Raw genomic sequence first — 22,825 nt, 5'->3', positions numbered from 1 at the left:
AGTTTCCATGATTCCAATGTTAAGTTCTCAGGAAGCATAACTTTTTTCATTATATAGATTTAGAGGACAGTAGTAATGCCACACAAGACCCATTAGAAATATAGAATTTATTTCTCATTACATTCAGGCAACAATATATTGCAGATTTGGACATGCCATGTCTCATATCAAAGCTAACTTACTAATCCTATGTTTATAGATGTAATAGCTATTGCTAGCCCAGGAAACACAAGATGCGTTTCTGGAGTGGCTCTCTTGAGAATGTCAAGCCATTAACAACAATTTTTGCAGATGGGAACTTGTGACAATAAGATTAATCTGTCATAGCCTACATTATCCAACCCTTACTGTACCTTACCTTTACAGCTCCAGAGCTCAAGAAAACAATTTCAACAACAGCAATGGACAGGGAGATTGAGCACTTGCCCCTTATCTTCCCTCAGGCAGCAGTTCTCAATAAAGGCAATACCATGTTATAAGGCCACCAAATTCTTCATGTTCCATGGTCTGTGCTTTTGGCAGGGCAGCTCCTTTCCCATCCAGTAGGGTGTCTGCAACCCTTGCTTCCACTCCCTCCTTGCACATCCAGGTGCAAGCTAACAAAAAGAGTAAATCTCACAGTTCTGACAACATCCTAAAGCAAGTGATTTAAGTCATCTACAACAAAAAGATCTGTGAGCAACAGGAAAATAAAAAGACAATTTTTTTAAACCTTTAAAGTACCATGAACAAGAGGTATCTTGCATCTTCACAAGCAGTGTCCTGACAACATCTATTCAGTGTACTTCCCTTCATCCTTACAAATTCAGAAATGCTGGGGTGTTTTTTCATCTTCTAACTCTGCAGGCATTCAACTTGGGAATACCAGGAGCTACAGTGCATCATCACATGAAGATGGAGAGGGGCAGGATAGTGGAAGAATGAATAGGGAAGACCAGAGAGACACTGCCCTTGGCAGGCTCTGCACCAGCCACACAGAGAATATGAATACACACAATGAAGGATTTTGTTGTTGTCTTGCTCTATTTTTTGACAGTTTTTTTTTTAATTAAAAAAAACACATTCCTGCTAAGGCTGGTAGTGCAAAGTTACTTTTCAAGAACTACCATTCAGTCTGACTCAGTTTCTGCAGACAAGCTTCCTACTGATCCATTTCTCACTAGCATTTTGCTGTAGTTTTTCTGCTGTTCTTCTTTGAAGGTATCTTTGACTTTTGCTCGTTTCAGTCCTCCATCCCTGGAACAAAGAGGGAACAGCAAACCATCAGGGTTGTTATTGTTATCAAACTATGCACTACATTAAAACTCTACAGTTGATTAAGGTAGATAATCTAAATTATTATTATTAAAGGCTTTTCTTCAGAACTTCTCTAACATTCAATTTCAAGCATGTTTATTAAACATACCTTAAGCACAATGCTAATGCAGTTCAAATTTTGAATTTAGCTCATTAAAGTAGTCTATTCATGTTGGTAACATGCTGTACCTACAATAGAAATCTTCGGCAATCTGGGATGCTACTTCCCCAGACTGTAGAGGCAGTCAATTTTCTGCAACACTACAGCTGTGTCTTGCCTTATATTATTCAAAGCTGGGTCTCACAGTTGAATCCATTTGCTCATTCTCATCATCTGAATTTTGCTCTCAAGTTTTTGTCATATGAAATCTAGGCATTATCCTGCTACTTACTGAGGCAGGACATGAGAAAGAGCAGAAAGCCTCAAGACCTATTTTTTGTTGTTCATCAGATTTGCCAAGAAATTTCACTTTTGCTACTTAATCTCAACATGAGAAACAACTATGAATAGACCTACTTCAAAAACATCAAGCCTTTATGTAAGACTCACTGCATGCTACATGCTCCAAAGATTTCATACATCTTTTACTTTCACATATGTGCATGTGGAGTTACTTCATTGTTTTCCCTGAGTGGAATAAAGTGATGTTGAATGTTATTTGTCACAAAGCTAAGGAGGGAAGCACCTATCAGTCAAATTAATCACAAATAGTCCATGAATTCTAACAAGGAGGGCATCACTCACCATGGGAGTTCAGTCAGTCCTCCTTGGTGAGCAATGGCTGACCTCACTCTGTTGGCAAATTGAACAGCATCTTCATCTTCCTTCAAGAGCCATAAATTCAACATAATCAGAGAGAAGTCAATGGAAGTAGACTTTCATAACATTTTTTTATCTGTTGCCTCATCAAATTAGTTCACTTCCAAACAACCCATTCCTTATCATGCCAACATCATAATCTGATGTTCCCATGTGATAACTCATTTTCCCCTTAGTGTTGAAATTACGAGAAAATTTTGCTTCAACAAGATGGAACATTACCATTGTTGCTACTCTGAACAGAACTGCATTAACTGCTATCTTTTGTATATTTGATGCACTGCTGATGGAACCAAGCTGCATCAGGAAAAGCAGAGTCCAATCATACATCAGTCAGCACTGACAAAAATCCAGTATAAAACCGATTTGGAGACATGATGTGGCCAGAAGTTTTGGGGAAAAAAAAAAAAAAAACGAGTAAAAGTGCCCTTGCAGACACAGTCAGGTTTTTAAATAGCAGTCAGGCAACCAGATGCTGGATTACCTTTCTAACCATTGGTGGCAAGTACCACACATTGCAAACGATGGCCCAGCTGGTCATTATTCGCAGCAGGTAGCTCACGATATTGTATTTGCTGCTGTTCCAGAAGGCATCTCCAAACTGAGGATCATACTGCAAAGGATCACAAAAACCGATTAAGCCTTTCCCCAGATCATCACAGCCTCTCAGACCTGGGATTACATGGCAGAACCAGCAGCAGATGTCACCCATTTGCCTGAACAGCCAAAAGAATTAAGTCTGCTCTGAGCAGGATGCTTCCCTTCAGCACTGGGAAGGACTAGCTCGTTTTCTCTTCCTTCCAGCTTTCTGGAGGAAGAAGCTGACCCCATCTGGCCCACCAGCCAGGCTCTATAGGCCAAAGGACTTCACTTTAATTTCAGCCACTTACTCTCCAGGAGCCATCCACAGCATCTACCCAATTGCCAGATCTACTGTGCTTTTAATAGCAGCTGTGTTGAGACAGCTTCCTGACCCTCTGACAAAAACCCGTCCCAAACTCTGAAATTCAGCAGCCAGCTATTTCCACTTACTTTGATTGCAACAGGATAGATTGTCCCTCCTATTTCAAAGCTCCCCTTCTTGAACATCATCACAGATGTATTGTTTATGCAGGTGCCTGTCCAGAAGACAAAGCCATTGCTTCACACAGCCATTTCAGTACAACACAACATCCACAGACAGGTCTTACCCATAAAGGGCCTGCATTTGCTGCTCATTAAGTCAAGCATCTCACCCCTGCTTACTTTTAGCCTTTGTCTCATGACTGACTCTGAATGAAGCCAGAAGGTATGCAAGACAAAAAGCACAATGCTGAGGGGTTACATCTGTAGGACAGCAAATTCGTAATCTCAGGGCAAAATAAACAATCTTCCCCCTCTTCTTCCTGCAGCTTCTGCCAGGAGAAGCAATGTTCAAGGACAGTATTGTGTTGTCTCCATGTATATGCATCTTATATTAAAGATGAAAACCAGGAATGCCCTAGCAAAGTGAAGCCAGAGGTGAAGATAGATTTGAGCAGCAGAAGCCATGAAAAGAGAACAGGGATGACATCTAAACTGAATGGAGAAAAGTAGTTCAGCTTCTTACCTTCTGGAAAAATTAAGATTGGAAGCTTGCTTTTATCTGCCACATGTTCTCTGAGCCTGTGGAAGCAGAAGAAAAGCTTAAAAAGCTTAAAAAACAGGTTCTTTCCCCAGGCATATGCTTTATGTATTACATATGTATAAAATCAAAGCCTTTTACTAGACACTAATTTGTACTTGCTATTTTTTTTCCTACAGAAACTGAAGCTTTGTGCCAGCCATCCCTGAAGCATTACATTGAGGTAAGATCCTGTTTTCTTTCCCCTGCATTATTTTACTAATGACTGTCAGAGAAGCCAACAATTATATGCCATTAAGCCAGTCTAACTCTGATCCACTCAACCTTCAAGAAATTGCCTACTTAAGAAAAAAATGTATTGACGCAGTGGTCCATCCAGCCTCTGCTACTTAACTGCATATTTCTTAAAAAACAGATTTCTAAATGCCTACAGCTCACATTACTAGAATAACACTTGGACAACTTGGCAAAGCTGTCCTGCTGTGCAGAGGCCAATAAGTCAGTGAAGAAGTTAACCTGTCAAAATTAACCTAAAAAGTTCTCTACAATTTAGAAGAATTTTTATCCCTGTACTACAGTATTCACAGGTATGCTTTTGGTGACATTCTGCAGAAAAACACTTTTGTATACAGCTTATATTCTTCAAAATGTCTTATAACAAGACATTTGCCTTCTACCCAAACAAAGAAAGCTTTTTATTTCTAGTGGCTCACAATTTCCAGTGATACTGAGCTTTTGTCACAGAAAGCCAATTTTATCATCAGTATTTCTCTTCAACAGAAAGTACCAGAATTTAAGTATCTTCACATGGTTTCAAAATACACACCTGAATTCATCAGACATTAGTTATTATGCCGATGGCTTCCCAACTGAGATATTTTGTGACAGTCTGCAATCTAAAGCTTCCCAGAACCTTTGGTCTAAACCATGACACGCTGCATAAATGTTTCAAGCCTTCCCTGGTGACCTGGGAACCTGACATTTTGACCTCAGTGTACTGCACCAAAGCCCACACAAACAAGCACACTCGGTCATTCTGAGCGATGCAGTGTGCTGCACACCACCACTGTAACTCATTCCCAAATCCAGGTCTTTGACTGCCCGATGCCTCTCCGGGGAGGCAACCCAGCACACACCTCACCTTTTTGTCACTAGATGGCGGTCCTTGATCTCGGAGCGCTCGAACCAGACGTGGGGACACGCCTTGACCGTGGCACGCTGGATAATGCCCATCAGCCCACCGTGAACCTGGCCCACCTACAAGTCCAGTAAGGCACATCACTATCCGAGACACCTGAAAGGCAGGACTTCCTCCTCTCCACCCCTCCAAAAACATCCAACAAACCCAAAAGCACTGGGAGGCTGCAAGCCAGGATTGAGCAGTAACCACAGAACTATTAAAATGCATTCACTTGAAAGAATTGAGACACTCACATGGTACTAGCTCAGGTACTTCAACAGATTGGCATTGCCAGTCCAAGGACAACTTCTCCAGCACATAATATGGACCATTTTCAACACAATTTATACTTTTCCCCAGTGACCAGTGCTCAAGCAAACATCTCTGCTATGAAAGTTAAATACTGAAGTCCACAAGCAGTACCCCACAATCTTTCCCTCTCCTGGTCCCTCTGCTGTGGTTATCTTAGATCTCCTCATACCATTGCATAGCATCCATCATTTGTCAAAATGATCGCATCTATTGGTGATGTATGGTTGGCAACACAAATTCCTCCTTTCTGAGGTCTGTTTTCCCTGCAATCACATATTTTTTTTGTTAGACTGCTAGTGCATTAAGCACCACATCACACACCAAATAGTTCCATGGAACTGTCAGGTGAGTCAGCCTTTAGAGTGTGACATCAACTTGCAGCTCAGGAGAGAGCAGCCCCATTTCCAATGGGATGTCACACACATATAAGCATATACACACTTTTGCTCACTCACTTGTTATGGTAATGGATAGTACCAGACAGAGCTCTGACAAGGATGCGGGAGCACGTGAGGTGAACCACTTCACTCAGGTAGTTTTTCACACTGAAAGAAATGGGACATCTGAAGCATCCTGGAAAGCAGCTAGATGCACATGCAATATTCTCCAGCCTACTCAACACAACTCAGGGCTGAAATCTCCTTGGTATTCTGGAGCACAGAAGGATGTTCCCAGCTCTACCACTCACTTGCTACAGCAACTCTGCCAAGATACATCATGCCCTTGGCACCACTTAGCTAGGCATGGCTGTCCTCTCTTTGCTGGGTGTTTTTCATCCGAACACTACTACCTGCCCTACAATGCCCCATTTGCATATCTCATGGCAGCAGCAGGAACCCATCAGAAATCATCAACCTCAGTGCCAAGACTGACAAGAACCCAACCTCAGCCCAAATTCAAAATGCCACTAAAACAAGATACACAAATTTGTGGGTGGAATGGACTATTGGTAGTCTGTTATAGGTAAAAATCTGTCCATTCCTAATCTTCAGCTGTTTGCACTGATGCAATTTGGTGAGTTCATCCCTCACACAGAGTACCTACCTGCAATTTGGCAGCTGTCCCACTAAAGTTGTTCCCACAATCATTGATGTAATACCGATGGCTGCGAGGCTAAAGCTGCAGACAAAACAGACATTAAACCTACGTAAGTAGCTTTGCTCATTGTAATAACACCTTCCCCCCTTTAAAATGGAAAGGGATTGCAGAAATTCAACTATTCCTCAGATACTTTACATATGCAGTTCTCTAACTCAGCAATTCCCTAACCTGTTGCTTAAAGTCATGGTGTAGCAAAGGGAGCAGACCCAGATATTCCCATGCACACAGTGTCAGGGAGCTTTAGAGCTAACATTTATTTTACTAATACACATCGACTTAGGGGAAGCATTCATGGAAATGATGACCACCAGCTCTATTCTACTCTCCAAACCAAAAAAGCGCTTCTTAACATAAAAGGAGCCTTTAAGCAAGTTAATGTTTTGTATCTGCCAATGCTGCTTTTGTGTTAAAGAAAGCTGAGATGACATTTACCAAGAAATGTACCTGTTCCCAGGCTGACAAAACCCCTCAGCACCATAGCTTACCGTAGGGGCAGCAGGAAGCAGTACCGCACTACCACCCCAATGACCCACACAACAGTCAGCTTCAGGCTGATGTAATGGAAGTTGACATTAGTTCTTGTGAGCAGATTCCAGGAGAGCAGCTCTTCTGAGGAAAATCGCTGAGTGACTTCATCTTCCACAATAGCCTCAAACCCCTTTCTGCAGAAGTAAAAAATGTGGGAGAATTCGAAGTCTGCTCCATGCAGAAGTGCAATTTCTTTCTCCATAGGCGTTTCATCTCTTTCAATGATACCTTGGGAAGGAAAAGGGTAATCACCTGAGAAAATAATTATGTGATGTAACTAACAATCACCCTCCAGACCACTAGTCACTCTACTGTATTACTCAAGAAGACAAATTTACTCTCAGAGCCCCTCCTAGGATGGGAAGAGAAGCTGTGCAGTTGAACACAGCATACCCTGCAGGAGGCCACTTCCAGCTCCTCTTCCTCACACCACCTTGAGCAGCAACTATACGAAATTGTTACCTACTGAACATGAAGCAAGAAGGCAAACCCATCTGGCATGTTCTCAAATCAAACTTTATCCAGGACTCTTATGCTTTCAGAAGAAACAGGTGAGACCTCGGCCTTTCCATTCCCTCCCATGCTCTGTGTATTTAAGGGCATTCAATCTCCTTGATGGAGGCTTCCCTATTCCCATCTCATCTGACATTCTGATATCCCACACCCACAATACTGCCAAAGCCCCAGACCATAACATTGTGCAGCTCTGAATCCAACACACCTCCCTGCCATCACAGCACAAATATTTTCTATAAGTACAGGCAGACCACACTATTTTTTATTTTACTCAAAATTAAACAAACAACAACAACAACAAAACCTTCAAAACACCGTATCAAAGAAAGTTGTGCCTAGAGGAGCCTTGATTTAGTTCAGCACCAACAACCGTTTCAGCTGAACTCTGGCCACATAATGCCTGGAGAGAAACCTGGAGAGTTCAGAACTGCAGTGCAAACAAGAAGTATTTCCCTTCCTCCAACCTGTAAGCTTATGGTCTGATAACCACAAATTTCTCATCAGAGCTTTCAAAGGCAAGAACAAATTGTGTAAGCTAAACAAAAATCAAGTAGTTGCTTGCTAGTAAGCAAGTCTGGCTCCAGAAACTGATGCCTGAGGAAATCTAGAGTAACGGTTAAGCAGAACAACCATCCCCTGAGACATTCAACTTGGATTATTACAGAGGTCCAAGTTCAGGTTGCTACTCTGTCAGACACCCTCTGATCAATTGCATAATCTCTGTGTTTTCATGCTGAGATTAAAAAATGGGAAAGGACACAGCATCCAATTTTGTCAAGCTACTAGGAACTTTCCATATCATAGGATGTGTTTTTGTAGAAAATCTTCCTCCCAATTAAATCTTGTCAGCAGAAAATCTCTCAATATGTTTCCTGTGCCAATAATTGTGAAATTTAAATTACAAGTAATATGGAAAAATCTTATCACACATACTAATATGGCACATATGGGATAACATGGGAAGCTCCAAGATACAAGTACCACAAACCACTGAGGTAAACACTAAAAAAGAACACTGCAACAAAACCTATCAGCACCTTCAGCTTGGAACCTGGCCACAACTTCCAATTGTACCAGCGGGCCACCTCACTGCATCATCCCATGACAAGCCTACAAATATAAACCATTAATATGGCACATCCAAAAAGCCACATGCTCTTCAGGATCTAAATTATACAAGCATGCATGACCTCATTTACCAAAATGGAACTACACTTATGCATATGTTAAACTCAAATCAGAGCTCTAGTTTTTGATTCAATTTTTCTCGCACTCAGAAAATCTCCAAACTGTGAAATATCTAGGACTGTAGGTGAGTCAGTGCGACCTGTCTGCTCCCTGCTGCTGGAAATGGATTGTAGGCAAGAAACCAGGGGAACGCTCTGGCACCCATCACACAAGTACCACCCCCTGTTCTCCAGTTCCCAGAGCTGGGAATATTTCCTTCCTTATACAGCCCTTATCCTTCCCCCTTCTTCAGCACCACTCAAGCAGTAGGCCCATCTAGCTGCAGCTTCTCAGCTGAAGCCAGCTGAGAATTTTATCACACTGCAGGAAAACTGAGATAGCAGGGCTGGAATGCCTAGCCTCATCAGCCTGTGCTGCTGCTGTCACACGACACCCCCATGCACCAGCTGTCCTGCAGCCTTGGGACAGCTACTCCGACGCAAGATCTCTGCAGCACGTGAAGGTATTACAAACAGAATTACACACATGCTGCTCCAGTGATGTACTTAGCCTTCTTGTAATCACAAGTCACATTTAATGGCCTTTAATCCCTGGGCCATGGACAGAACTGAGCTTGCCAAAGACAGTACTACGCAGGAGTACAGCAAACATTACTCTCAACAAAAAACAAGCCACAGTCGCTGTTTTCCTCAGTATTGCAGTGCTAGCCCCAAGCCTTCATTCTCACTTACTCCAGTCAACTAATTACACTAGGCTCAAATTTAACACCATCTACTTACAAAGCAAGTAGATCTTAGCAGAATTGAGTAATTAGCTCCTCAGTAGTATCTACTTATGTAGTAACTATATACTACTAACATTATTTGCATAAGCTTTTCTTTTATTGAATGCAATTTTCAAATCTCTTAATAGCATTTTTGTCTTTTTTAAACCTACCACCTTGAAGACAACACAGCCAGCACCCACACAAAGAGCTGAGAACTGGTTATTCAGCTGCAGTGAGATAGACACCTACCCTCCAAGCACCTACTCAGCCAAGAGCTACCACTGGGTCCAGCACACACTGCCCTCCAGCAGAGAAGAATCTTGAAGTGACAGCACCACATAATTCCTCAAGTAACTACATCAGCCAACTTTTCTCTTGAAACTATTTCTTACCACACCACCAACACAGGGGCACTGGCAGCCCTTTCTGCCAAGAGATGTAAAGCACACTGGATTTGTTGCTGCAGAGAAAGGTGGTGTCTCTTTAATCACGCTCACTTGGTTTTGGGGTTGGTTTTTTTGTTTGGTTGGTTTTGTATGTTTTTTGGTTTTTTTACTGCGGGACACAACTTTGAAGTGTTTGGGGAAGACCATTTTTGCTCTATCAGGGAACAGGAAAACTTGACTTTGTACATACATCTACAGTGCTCCCTCCTAGGCTAACTCACCTCCTGGTACTGGCTGAGTGGTCAGGAAAATCATAAGAGATGATACATGCATCCTTTCAGCACTTACACATAGGTGCATACACACACACAAACATTTACCTTTACCCTGATATAATCAACTGCTTTGTAATTCATTATCAACAGGAGTTTCTCCTCCCTCAGTAAATATTGTGTAATGCAATTCGGCCTCTCTGTCTGATCATATTCTGTCACCTCAGCAGACACCAACTTATATATTAATCACTGTTAAACTTAAAATTGCCCTGGTCCTCAAGTACTTTCTTCCACAGTCAGGAACTCCTAATCACAAATCAGTTACTCCTATGCTTTAAAAATTCCCAAGAGCAAGATATGGAGCACAGCTTGGCACCGCATATCTCCCCATACTTTCTCAAGTAAGGAACAGTTAAGATTCCAGCTTCCAGCAGAAAGAGCCACTGCCAGTGGGGAAAGATTTTAACTTTTTATTTCAGATATATGAAAGACATTAAAAAGGGCTTGTGTATCCCCATCCATAAGACTGCTTAAATGTAGCCTGCACACAATCATCTATATGAATTACCTCAGGCCATTTCTACTATCCCTAATGGCCACCCAGACAGCAAACTACACTCAGCTTCGTGCAGGTTCTGAACGCAGCACATATTAACACTACATACCCTACAGCTGTAGGAGAAATAGCTACTTGTAGCTTTTTTTTAAGGATAGTTCAAAAAACAATCTACTAGCTAGGACCTCTCTCTCTCTCGATGTCTGGTTACTAGAGAAGAAATAACTACATGTAAGAATGATCAGATGTCTAGGAGGATGACAGCTCCTACTGCACAGCTAAAGCGGCATAGTAGGGTCACTTCCCTCTCACTGACCCATGATGTGATGGGGCACCATCAGCCTTACAGGAAGAAAAAGGGTATCTTCCTGCATCATTGACAGCCTGGGAAGCAGACAATATGCCATTGACAATTAACTGAAAGGACCGCTAACCTTGCCTTTCCCCCCAAAAAACCCCACAACTTTCAGGACACAAGCGAGTGATATATAAGATGTACTTTTTCTCAGCCACTTGAAAGTCAGCAACTAAGCAAGACAAGTTTTAACCTGTTTTCAGAGGTGCTGTGCAGTACCTCCATTTTGTTATCACAGATGCTGACAGTTGCATCTGCTGCCATGGAAGGCATTCCATGCCTGGCCTGCAGACAGAGCGATCCCAGTGTCTGCAGTATTGATAAGGATATCCCTTTGGAGCTGAAACACACATACCCAGCTCAGCAATTCAGTCCCCACTACTGGATCATGTTCACATGAGCTAATCCACAGGCTCAGGTAACAGCTGACTTCTCTGCTAACTGGCAGGCTGGGCCTGCTTCCAGTTGTGCAGCCTAAGGAGGGAACACACAGAAAACGCTCACACTGCTGCCAAATGCTGTCAAAACAGAGCAATTGAATAACAAAACTGAAGCATTTAGGAACCAGGAGAAAAAGCAAGCACTGACTGCAATGCTTTGTTCAGCCTTCTCCTGTTTCCTGGGCAAACACACTTCTCTCATGGCTCCAAAGTCATAAAGACAACTCTGACCTACTACACTCTACCACAACTCACACACAGTATGGGTTGAGATATAGTTAAAGAACTAATTTCAAAACTAGGCTAAAGGAAGAAAGATGAAGCAACTTTTCAGCTGTCTTTCTACAAGACAGTGAGTGTAAGAAGTTTGGCAAACACTGATACTAACTCCAGAGAGTAAAAGGTCAACAGCCACAGACTGGAAAAAAGCCAAGCCCATCACACATTTTCAACTTGCAGCCCTACCACAGGAAAAGCATTCAGCTTGGGAAAGAAAGGTGTTGTCCAACAAACACTTAAATCTCTCCAGGAAATATTTAAATGCACTCTAATGCTGTTAGGACTAGAGATAGCTGGCCAGCAATCCTGCAAGCATCAGTGTAAAGACAAATTTCAAGATGAAATTAACCTCATATTTAAACACAAAAATTTCCATCAACTAAGAACAATCTCCATCTTAAGTTGTGCTTTGTTTTGTTAAATTTCATGTTGTTTCATACCCTTCACTTCCTCATCCCCTGATTTTTCAATTACTCAGTATAAGCCAGTAAAAGCAGCATTTTATACTGCAGGAACTGTTTGCTAGACAGTAGCATTGCAAAACAATTAGATATATAAGCATGCTGATTTTTAGTGGGGTAGAGTGAATTTTATCCAGAGTAGCTGGTATGGGACTGTGTTATGGATTTGTGCTGAACACACAGTTGATAATATAGAGATGTTTTTGTTATTACTGAGCAGGATTTACAGAGCCAGGGGCTTTCCTGTTTTTCATACAACCAGGCTGGTGAGGATGTTGGGGGTGCTTGGGAAGAGTGGGAGGAGACAGCTCAGACAGGTGACGCAAACTGACCTTCCAGACTATATGGCAAGATGTAAAGTGGGAGGAAGAAGGGGGAAAGCAGGACATTGGAGTGATGGTATTTGTCTTTCCAAGTCACTGTCACCCACTGCCCTCCGGCCTGCCCATGGGAAAGCAGGGTATTCATTCCTTGTTTTGCTTTGCTTGTGTGTGTGACTTTTGCTTCCCCTGTTAAACTGTCTTTATCTCAACCCATGGGTTTTCAGGCTTTTACCCTTGCAATTCTCCCCCTAGTCCCGCTGGGGCAGTGAGCAGCTGCCTGAGGATAAACCATGACTTTCAGTGAGCATGTAACACCCCACCTCTTCTCAGGTTCTCTCATGCACACATCTAACTGCTTCATTTGACAAGGCCTCAGTACTCCAGCACCACAATATTAGTCTCATCAATGTGACTTTACCCCAAGCTCTCACCATTGGCAGTAGGAATCCGTGGAGGCTGCGGCTTTTTGGCACTTTTTTGTAACCGGATAGTGGCCCACTGTTGAACAGGAAGAAAACATTAATTTCACAAATGCAGTATGCACTTAAGGAAAAAAGTCACCCAAAAAACCCAACAATTAGTCAAAGACACATTGTGATTTTCAAAGAATATCTTCATCAGGTAATCATCATTCATCCTCCTCAGATTTGTCCACAAACCCAAACCCATACACTGTTCTTACGAAGAAACTCAGAGTAATTAATAGTTTAAAAAACCAAACCAAAACAACACTGAGTGCTAGTCAGTACTTCTCAACTCTGCTTTCAGTCTTCAGAGAGCCAACTCAGTGCTCCACACCTGTTCCAGTTCAGGTACACAGCCACCAAGAACCTGAAAGGCCTCTGTCAGCCTTGCTACTGCCACAGCAGCCACCAAGTCCAGGCCGCATGGAAAGCCCCAGGAGCTGAGCTAGACACAGGACACACACAGCACGTGTTCACAAAGCTGACAGACATATTACAACCCAGACTGTCTCCTTCAGAGTAGTTTGATCATACTGAAGCAAAAAAAGAAAAAAGAACCAAAAACATCCTAACTGGGTTAAGTGAAACTGAAGCCTGCACACAGCTGATTTCACTAAAAACCAAATCCAGCATTTTCAGTCATAGAAATTTCAATTAAATTCAGATTCAATCCAAAAAGGATAGCACTCGATAATTTTCCAAGCTGAACAAACCTGCAATTTCCCTTGACTCTGCAATTGCTTGTTTCTTGGCATCTTCACAGAATCGTAGAATTGTTTTGAGTTGGAAGAGATCTTAGAGATCACCTAGTTCCAACTCCCTTCCATGGACAGGAGCACCTACCAGATCAGGTTACTCAGAGCCACATCCAGGCAGGTCTTGAAGAGGTTGGAGAGTCCACAGCTTCTCCAGGCAATGTGTTCCAGTTGCCTTCTCTTCTCCAGGCTGAACAACCTCAACTCTCTCAGCTCTCATTTTGAAACTCTGAGCAGCAGGAAAACAGGCCAATTCACCAGCTTTAGGGTGAGCTACAGAGAGCCCCTTCCTTCTCAGTTCTGCTGCTGCTAAGGCAATAGCTCTTCTAGGAGTGAATTTTAACTCAGTTCTTTCTGTAGTACTCAAGTACTTTCAGTAATTTTCTGGCTACATTCTTAGCAGTACTGTGACCATAAAAGTTCTGAGAAATACCAAACCAAAACAGTGTTCAAGCAATAACCCATTCAGAGCACTGTCATTTTACATTTTGTCTATGGAATGGATTTGGGGGTACAGAAGGACCAGCAAATACATTTATGCAATCATTTCTGACCAGTCTTGAACCACTGTATTCAACAAATTAGTATCTCCACAAACAGCTAAGTCACTTATCACATAGAAGAACAAGAGCATATTTGGCTAATGGTCTCAGCCATACACACCAGCAGAAAAAAAAGTTTTCATCTTTCAAATCCTCTCAAAGTGATAATCAAAACCTGGAAGAACACTTTGTTTGGTGCTCAGAAAGAGAATGCAACACTCCCTTCAAAAAGCTCTTGCTACAGAAATCCTGCAGTTATGGGTTCATTCTAGACCATGTCAAAGCCTGAGCCTCAGCACAAATCACAAGGACACAGGCTGTTGAGACAGGCCTTTGTAATGCCCAAAAGCTTGTACCACGCCCCTATACTGTGGTATCTTGACATTTTGCTATGCAAAGCGGCAGTGCAATCTTCCCAAAGCAGAGAAATTGCAGGGTCCTGTAACTCAAGTCAGTTTCTACTGCTCAGATACATTTATCAACCTTACTCAGAAAAGCACATTCCTTCTTCTTAACTGGTCTGATCTTTGCTCCTCAGGTCCATCTAACTCCAGAAAGGTGCAGCAGCTCACCTGGGGGATGGGGGAACAGTGGCAAAGAGAAAGTCTGCAGAGGACAGTTCTCTTTACACTCTGCCTGTGCCTTCCCAGGAGATGGGAGCACTGCATGAGCCTGACAAGAGCATGGAATCACATACAAGGGTTGCATAGTGCACTCCAGGGGAGAACTGACTTGTGCTCCACAAGTCAGTGGCTGAGGCAGTTTTACATTCCATGCCAGGTCTCTTAGGGGATTTAAGCACACTTAATAAAATAGGCCATGATGAGACCAGCTCTCCCTCTCGGTTAGGAGCATTTGGGCATTCCTAAGGACTTGCATCTACCAGATGACGCATCAAACAAGTTTTAAGTTCTCTGTCAGCTTTCTTCTTACTTCAATCCATCATATTTCCAAAAACTCTGTATGTTCCAGCAACCAAGGAGTAAGAAATGAGAAATTTTCACTTAACATCTAATTCTTTCATGTATTCTCAGGCACCCGAATTAAAAGCACTACCATCAAAGCCAGAATCTCAACTTTGATCAAGTGAAAAGCTTGTTTCTATCCAGGCTGGGAGACAAAAGAGACACCACCCGCAGTAATGTGAGTAATTCCCCTTCCTTCCTGCTAGTCAGGAATACGTGCCATCCATCGCTGCTTCAGCTGGTTCCTATGCTGAAGGACAAGGTTGTGCTATAAAGAGCTATCACAATGTGAGCTGATCCATCCCACAGAGGGCAAAACAGTGTGTTGCATTAAACGATTACAAGCCATAGCCTCTCTTCTACTGAGGAAATGAGCAAAAAGCAGACTGGCAAGTCTTTTGGATCTCTCAATAACACCGGCACAAATCTAAGTGGCTTCTTCCAGCTGATGCTGAGCTGACAGTCCCAAGGGCCTTGGTCAGACCTGTGTTTTTAGTAGGGATTTTTGAAGCAGCTTTGGGGAATAAGTATAAAATACCAGGCTCCTGAACAAATTAAAAATAGTTCTACAGTGGGGCTACCCACTGGACTGAAAATGTAAAGTTAGAAAACAGCATGATTCCAGAACTACAAGCATCACCACAAGCCTTATTTTCAAACTTTAGTATCCTAACTGCTGACAAGAAAGTAGCTTGGATGCTATAATTACACAATGCAGAATCTGAAGATACCACACATCACTAGGCAAGGAAAACATCAACTTTCCCCTCAAAGTCCTCTAATTTATCAGCACCTTAAAAAAAAAAATCTAAAGTGGCCAAAAGATCAAATTCATTTACACATCACTAAGCAACTGCCACAAATAGAGGAAGATAGTTGCCTATTTAGCAACTGTCTTATCTGGAGTCCGGAAGGGCTTTTCATATCTCTTTTAAATGTGCAATTTTTGCCTCTGAGGTCTGACTATCTCCAAAGCCAAGCCTGACATGTCATTTCATGAAAGCACATCTAGACACTCTTTGCTGGGATCAAAAGACAAATCATTAGGAACACCTCAGAGTGTTGCCCCGCTCCCCTAAGAAATTTGGCTCAGCCTTTCACCTCATTTACCACCTTAACGCCACCTCTGACTGAACAATGTACAATGATTTTTTGGAAGGGAGAGATGACTGAAATCTGAAATCACATGGAGAAAGACGACTGGTGGTATTCTTTTAAAAGCACCACTGGATCAGAGTCAAAAGTTTATGTGCTAGTTTAGGTGAGCACTCCTCCTTAGAATCTCTCCAAACATCAGTAACAGAAGAAAGATTGAAGAGCACATCCCACACAATGCCACTTTGTTTAACACAGCAAAATCTGCATGCCAGTTATTGGGTTGTTTTGTGTGAGGCAAGTACACCAACACCACCAAGAGCAGCAATCATTTCCAAGTCAGGGCAAAACATCCTCTCTCATCTCCCATGCACTTCTTATTCTGATGGGACACCCCTGGCACTGCCTCCAAGAAGCTTCCCAAATTCTTCCTCACAGAGGAGTTGCATAGCAAGTCCTTCCTGGTGGACAGGTATCCAATGAGCAATTGAGAGTCTAGCTCTACAGGATAACACGAATGGCATCAGCAAAAGGAATGTCAAGCAGCTTCTTTTACAGCAGCTTCACAAACTCTTACTTCAAGGCAAGCTCTGAATACAGCTGCTGTTATTTTTTTAACAGCATTTGATTATTAACAGTGTTCACATGCTGTAAAATTGAGAGCAGTTTCAGACAAGAGCTGTTGATCTGGAATATGGTGCATTAATTACTGATGCAATTACAGCAGAGGGCAACCCCAGCGCTCTCAAGCTTACTGATCTACAACGACTCTTGATTTTTAAATCTGTGGTAAACATACATAAAGGCCTTCAAAGGACTGGGGTCTACATTAACACAGGCCAGGGATTTACTTCAAGATTCTGCATAAAATTAGCTAAAATACTAGTCCAAAAGTCAGTGTGAGCCCTGTAAACAAGGGTTCATCGTTCACAGCGGGCATGTCTCCAAGACATGCTTCTCGATGCCATCTGAGCTGGCAGCTTTCAGAGCTCTCTCAGATTCTCCTCTGCCCACCAGTCCTTGAAGGATACCAATTACACAGAGGCCTTCACTGACTCTGTGCAATGGCATTAGTCAGCAAAGCTTGCTGCCGAAGCCAGTGAGTTACACAAGCAGTCAAAGCCCACAATGATTCATCTATTTATCAGCTTACGTCATCTCCTTCTCCATTCTCCACCCTCATGACCAACACCACACACAATCCTGACAGTGACTCACGGGAAGAAGCTGCAGCCTGGCATACCTAGGACAAGAGTACCAGTCCATCCCACCGGCCCTGCACAGCCACAATCTCTAGTTTGACCTGAGGCACTGAGAGGCCCTTATTTCCTCATATCTAGGCCATTCATATTGCAAGGTCATCTGCAACACAAGGAAATTTGGCTTAACTTCCAGCTACAGGGTAATATTACACTCTTGCCCAGCAAAAATACCTTCCCTACAGGCAGCATAATAACGTATCAGAAATTGCTTCTGTTACAAGGGGCTGCTGTTAAACCTCTGATGGATCAGTTACAGGACATGAACAACACCTACAAGTGCAGCATCTGCTGTGCATTACAGCCAGCAAAACCAGCCACACAAGAAGCACTCTGTCTGCTCACTGCAAGCCCCCACAAAAAGCCAAGAGAGATTGAGAAGAGGAGCACTAAAAGTGCTTGCAGTCATCAACAAACCATTAGTCAGGAAACAGACAATAATGTGATGTTAGTTAATAGGTTATTTGTTTCCTGACTCAAACGTGACCTAAACACCTCACTTCCCTCAGGCTTTCTTGTTTCTTAATATTTCACAAGTATCATGCACCCCAGAGTTTAAAAAAACACATGAAATTTTCCCATTAGAAAGGTCAAGCAGGGCAGTCTGTACAAAGTGCTGCTGACAACTCTGTCTCAGGCAGCAAGGCACACCCCCCCAAAAAAAAAAAAAAAAACAACCCAGCAGACTGGAAAAAAGACCCCAAAGTATTTAACAAGGTGAACTGCAATCCATAAAGCAGAGATCATCACTTGGGGGTGCACTGCTACTGCCAAATATATAGACAAAGTCCAAACCAGTCCTCTAGATTTTCTACAATCTGATGGAAATAGAGAAACTGATCCTTCATGACAGTGACTGCTCTATGGGCCCTCAATGAAAGACAAAGGACTTGCTGAAAAGACTGGATTCTCCAGTGCTTGGCAAGACAGCTCCAATAGCATGTTTGCAGGGGCCTCAACAGCCCCAAATCATAGTAAGAGTTCACAAGAGGCAATGGATTAAGACAGAGCAAAAATAAGACCAAGGGGTAAAGATGTACTAAATTTAAAATTGGAAGCTATCTGTTGATGTTGAAAAACAGGGAGCAATGCAGCACACTGTGATGACTGCAAGAGACAGCCCCCAGCATTTCAGCAGTAGGGAATATTTCTGTGGCAAGAGACTCGACAAGCATCAGGACAGCAAGTGCCTAGTCCAGACTAGCTCCTCATAGGGGCAAACAGCTACTAAAGATGTTTCTGCAGCAGTACTCCCACATTTTAAAAAAACATACTAACATGGTGCCAGAAATCCATCTATTAACACTGGAAGGAAAGCCACAGGCAAAAATGAGCAATCTCCTAAAAGTTTGCCGAGTTTGGTAAGGTAATTCAGAAGCAAGTTCATGCACTTTCAAGAATACCCACATGATGGGGGAAGCTGGCTTTCAAATAGCAAGTGTTGTCTGTGATACTTCTTTAGCACAATTTTCTACACATTTTCCCTTATCACATGGAAAAAAAATACAATCACACAGGAAAAAATATATCCATATAAAGCTGGTAATCCCTAGTGCAGTACTTAAGGGTCAAATGCAACCCAACAGCAGAACATCCTCATCTGTACATGCTGCGTTGTCTTAGCAGCGCATGCTTGTTGAGGCAGCTGAGCAGAGAGAAAAATCTATTGTGCAACTGCTGTCCCTTGTCAGAAAAACCAGATGGTGAAAGTACAAAAACACCTTGTTCCTAAAAGGAGCTTCCCTCTCCCTCTTCTCAGATCATACTTGTAGCACCAAGAACAAGCTTCTGCCCTCCTGAAACAAGCAGAAAAAGGTGGTTTTTTTTAATTGGCAAGAAAAAAATTCAAGCACAAGCCCCCCATCATAACTTGCCCCATCCCACAGCCTACACAACTGAACACCACAGACTCATTCTTGGATGTCTTGTTTTGCATGACATGACCTGAAGAGGTATCACAGCAAACTGTAGAACTGTCCCTGAACTATGGACAGACTTGGACCCTCAAAATAGATTAACTCGAATAAAGCAGACGTTGTAAGCTGACAACACAGGCCATGTAAGAAATAAATCACAGACACTGTGTCCTTCCACTACACAGGGGATAAAAACAGGCAAAGCCAGGGTATCACCTGGGATGCACAAACAGCCACCACTTTGCAGACAGTTCCTGTAATTTGGCCCATTAAAGAGGCAACAAAAGCAGCAACATCCTGACTGAACACTCTGCAGGTGTGAGAGCCCACCCTCCCTCCTGGAAAAGAGGGGGAAAGGCCTGGGGAGCCCCATGGCAGGGAGCGGAAGAGAAAGCTTAAGGAAGCTATTAAGTTAACACAGCTGAAAAAGGCCTCAGCCATCAGAGACTTCAGCATCCTGTAACCTCAAAGCCAAAAAGCTCTTCTCAGGAAAAAACATGCACTCTCAATTCAACATCCCAGGGAGTTTCAGCAGCCCAGCTAGCAGCACATTTCACTGTTAACACAATAGTTATTAATAACTATCCCTTATAAAAAGAAATAGACCTTCCCAAATTATTTAAATAACCGACTTCTTGAAAGTTTGACCTGCAAGGATAGAGTACTTTTCCCAATATTACTGATTAATAGCCACAGTTTAGATATTGCACATCAGGTGCTCTTGCAGGTGCTGCCAGGACCTGGCTGTAGACAATCATCCTCTGTTGGGCTTCTAACCAAGACACACCTGTGAGCAAATGAAGAGGAGACATCCCACAACAAGCCACTTCCTTTCAGGGATTCTCCCCGCACAAGTATTCTGAGGACAAAGAATTCACAGGCAAGCAAGGCCAAGTTGAGATAAGCAGAATACCTGGGCGGATTGAGCTTCCTCACTCTCCCATAGCAGTCTAATTTAGATGACTCTTCTCAGAATACTTTCCAATTTTTTATTGCCTTTTCTTTATATATACATTGGTTTATATCATATCTATGTCAAATATAATTATGTATTAATTTAATTTTTAATATATTGAGCAGCATGCAACTCCAGAAAGCATTTAATGCAAAAGTAATAAAAACTCGCAAGTGTAACGATAACTCCACAAAGTTGGCATTATTTCCTCCCTTAAGGCAATAGGAGAGCTCTCACAATTAACCATCGTCAATACGCCGCCAGATACTTCTCCACAATTTTGCGCAAAACATATTGGCTCACCTCTTGTTGCAACATTTGATGACACTAAAAAATAATGATTAATGATCTAGGAATAAAGAATGTAAATTGTGGTTATTCACAGGTGAAGGCAAGTCATCCAAACAAGACTATCTCACTGGGCCATCTGGATTGCTCCCTCAGGCCAGAGTGATCTTTACCACCTCAGTTCCTGCTATTCAAATCCTTTTTTCCACTAACAACTGCATATTCTCTCCTCAACAGTTATCTTGATACCATTCACAGTCCCAGAAATTACGGAGAACAGATTCATTCTCACCCAAAAGCCTAGAAACATTTTGCTTAAGATGTATTTAACAAATGCCGATTTAATAGGTGGGATTTTTTTTTGAAGTACAAGCCTTGCCTGAAAACCTCGAAGAACAAGATGAAATTGGACAAAATCTACTTTCCATAGTCACATAGTGATGTATATTGCATGGCCACTGAATGCTGTGGGTCATTTCACTTTTCCTCCTTACAGCTGTTTCCTTGATTTGGGTGCCCCTCCTCCTTGGAAAAAGCGTGCTAAAGATTTAAATCTTATCATGTCCAACAACAATTTAAAAACACCACTGCTCACCACTACCATGAGCTTGAGAAGGAGAGCTTTTGCACACATATTAAATACGCCCCGTGCAGAAAGCAGTTCCTCCGCGAGAAACTGGGTGTCCCTGAAAATTTAGAGGCAGCCGGCAACTGCGGCGCTGTACATGGCTCAGCTTGGATGGGAGTCGCCTCCTCTGAGCATCAGCACTGCTGGCAGCAGACCTTTACACCCTCCGAGAGCACGACCCGCTACCATTTAGCCCAAGCGCAGCGCAGCTGCCAGCGAGCAGCGACAGCCTCGCCCAGGCCATGGTACAGCCTTAGGTGACAAGGTTTATTCCGCTCAGGGTTCAGGGGCAGCGCTCCTGAGCCTACACAGCCGCAAAATTAACGCAGACCTCTCGTTTTACGCGAGGGCTTTAAGCCCGAAGCTGCAGCCGAGCAGAGCTGCTGCCAGGCAGGACGTGACCCCCAGGAGGACGCGACGGGAACGGAGCGCACGGGCGCTGCCCCGGGGGAAACCAGCCGGCAACACCCCCCTTCCCCTCCACAGCTCCCGCCTACCTCCAGCGTCTTCACCAGCACCCACATATAGGCCTCCGAAATGCCCAGCGAGATGCCCAGCGCCGAGGGCACCACGATGAGCCCGAGCACCGCGGCCAGCCACACGGCGCCCGCCTGCCCCAGAGCCCACGCCACCTCCATGGCGCGCCGGGCCGCGCAGCGCCAGCGCCGGCCCTAAAGGCCCGGCCGCCCCGGCCCGCCCCCGCCCGCCTCGGCCGCCCCGGCCCGCCCCGGCCCGCCCGCAGCGGTGTGGGCGCTGCCGTGGCTCGGGCGGAGCCGGCGGGCGGGGAGCGGCCGGAGCCGGGCGTGGCGGCGGCGGGCGGGGCGCCCGCTGTGGGGAGAACGGCTGCAACGGGGGCCGGCGGCGGGCAGCCCGCGCAGCGCGAGTGAAAAGGAAAACCGGGGAAAGCTCCTGGCTCTGCCAATGTCAAAGTGGGCAGGAATAGCTAAAGAAAGGAAAAGGAGCAAGGGCTGCGCTGTGTGTTTCTCCCGGTTTGAGCAGGGAAGGGATTCACTGAGGGTCCGGCTCCCGCAGCGGCATTAGGCCCTCTCCGAGAGCAAGGAGACTTCGTGACAACTGGCTCTGCCTGTGCACAGCCAGCCCTGCAGCACCAGGCGTGACACAATCCGTACCAAGAAAGCGGAGTTAGGAGAAAAAGGCTGAAGAGGGATGGCAGCCTTGAAAAAGCATTCCGGGGAAAGGGAAATAACATCATTTTCTGAGAAAAAGGCAGTCAGCATATTTTCTGTGGCAATCCTTCACAACTGTTTCATAGAAATGGGATGTCTGGTGTGCCTCTTCGCATTTGGACGATCAGAAATGTATCTGAGAGCCAAGTGCTCAGGATCCAATGAAAAACCTAGATTGGAGTCCAAGGCCTAAAGAACTATTTCCTTGGGAGTCATGTGGACAAGGGCATTACTTTCTGGCTCCTATTTTTGGCTCTGGTGTCTCTCCTCCTACCCTTTGCCTCATCTGGTTAAATAACTGCTCTGAGGCAGAAGCAGGACGATCCCTGATGAAGCCTCTAGACACAACCACAATTGTCCAACTGGATCTGATATTGCCAAACAAC

General features: G+C 43.7%; 1 protein-coding gene across 2 annotated transcripts; it reads right to left on the bottom strand.

Annotated features, from left to right (window-relative positions):
- Positions 1–88: 88 nt before the first annotated feature.
- On the bottom strand, positions 89–21,939 carry LOC110468493 (glycerol-3-phosphate acyltransferase 3). Of its 2 annotated transcripts, XM_021526467.2 has the most exons (12): positions 21,750–21,939; positions 12,817–12,883; positions 6,798–7,068; positions 6,256–6,330; positions 5,667–5,756; positions 5,381–5,474; positions 4,861–4,976; positions 3,705–3,760; positions 3,149–3,234; positions 2,601–2,729; positions 2,042–2,121; positions 89–1,236 (listed from the first exon to the last, which is right to left on the bottom strand). In XM_021526467.2, exons 1-12 carry the CDS (start codon positions 21,888–21,890, stop codon positions 1,110–1,112), a joined length of 1,332 nt encoding a protein of 443 aa, XP_021382142.1. In that variant the 5' UTR covers positions 21,891–21,939; the 3' UTR covers positions 89–1,109. The 2 variants fall into 2 exon arrangements, with proteins under 2 accessions (XP_021382142.1, XP_077639164.1); XM_077783038.1 differs by lacking the exon at positions 12,817–12,883 and having other exon boundaries at positions 21,750–21,831.
- Between the last annotated feature and the right edge of the window lie 886 nt (positions 21,940–22,825).

Source organism: Lonchura striata, chromosome 4 (assembly GCF_046129695.1).
Source record: "Lonchura striata isolate bLonStr1 chromosome 4, bLonStr1.mat, whole genome shotgun sequence".
Lineage (NCBI taxonomy): Eukaryota > Metazoa > Chordata > Aves > Passeriformes > Estrildidae > Lonchura > Lonchura striata.
This window is presented reverse-complemented; position numbering and strand designations above follow the sequence as displayed.

Bases quoted from the DNA above. Each gene is read 5' to 3' on its own strand.
- LOC110468493 (XM_021526467.2), bottom strand. From the start codon at position 21,890: ATGGAGGTGGCGTGGGCTCTGGGGCAGGCGGGCGCCGTGTGGCTGGCC. The intron at 3,761-4,860 runs GTGAGGTGTGTG...CTGCTTCCACAG, and splicing joins CGCCATCTAGTGACAAAAAG to GCTCAGAGAACATGTGGCAG. The intron at 3,235-3,704 runs GTAAGAAGCTGA...TCTTCTGGACAG, and splicing joins AATCTTAATTTTTCCAGAAG to GCACCTGCATAAACAATACA.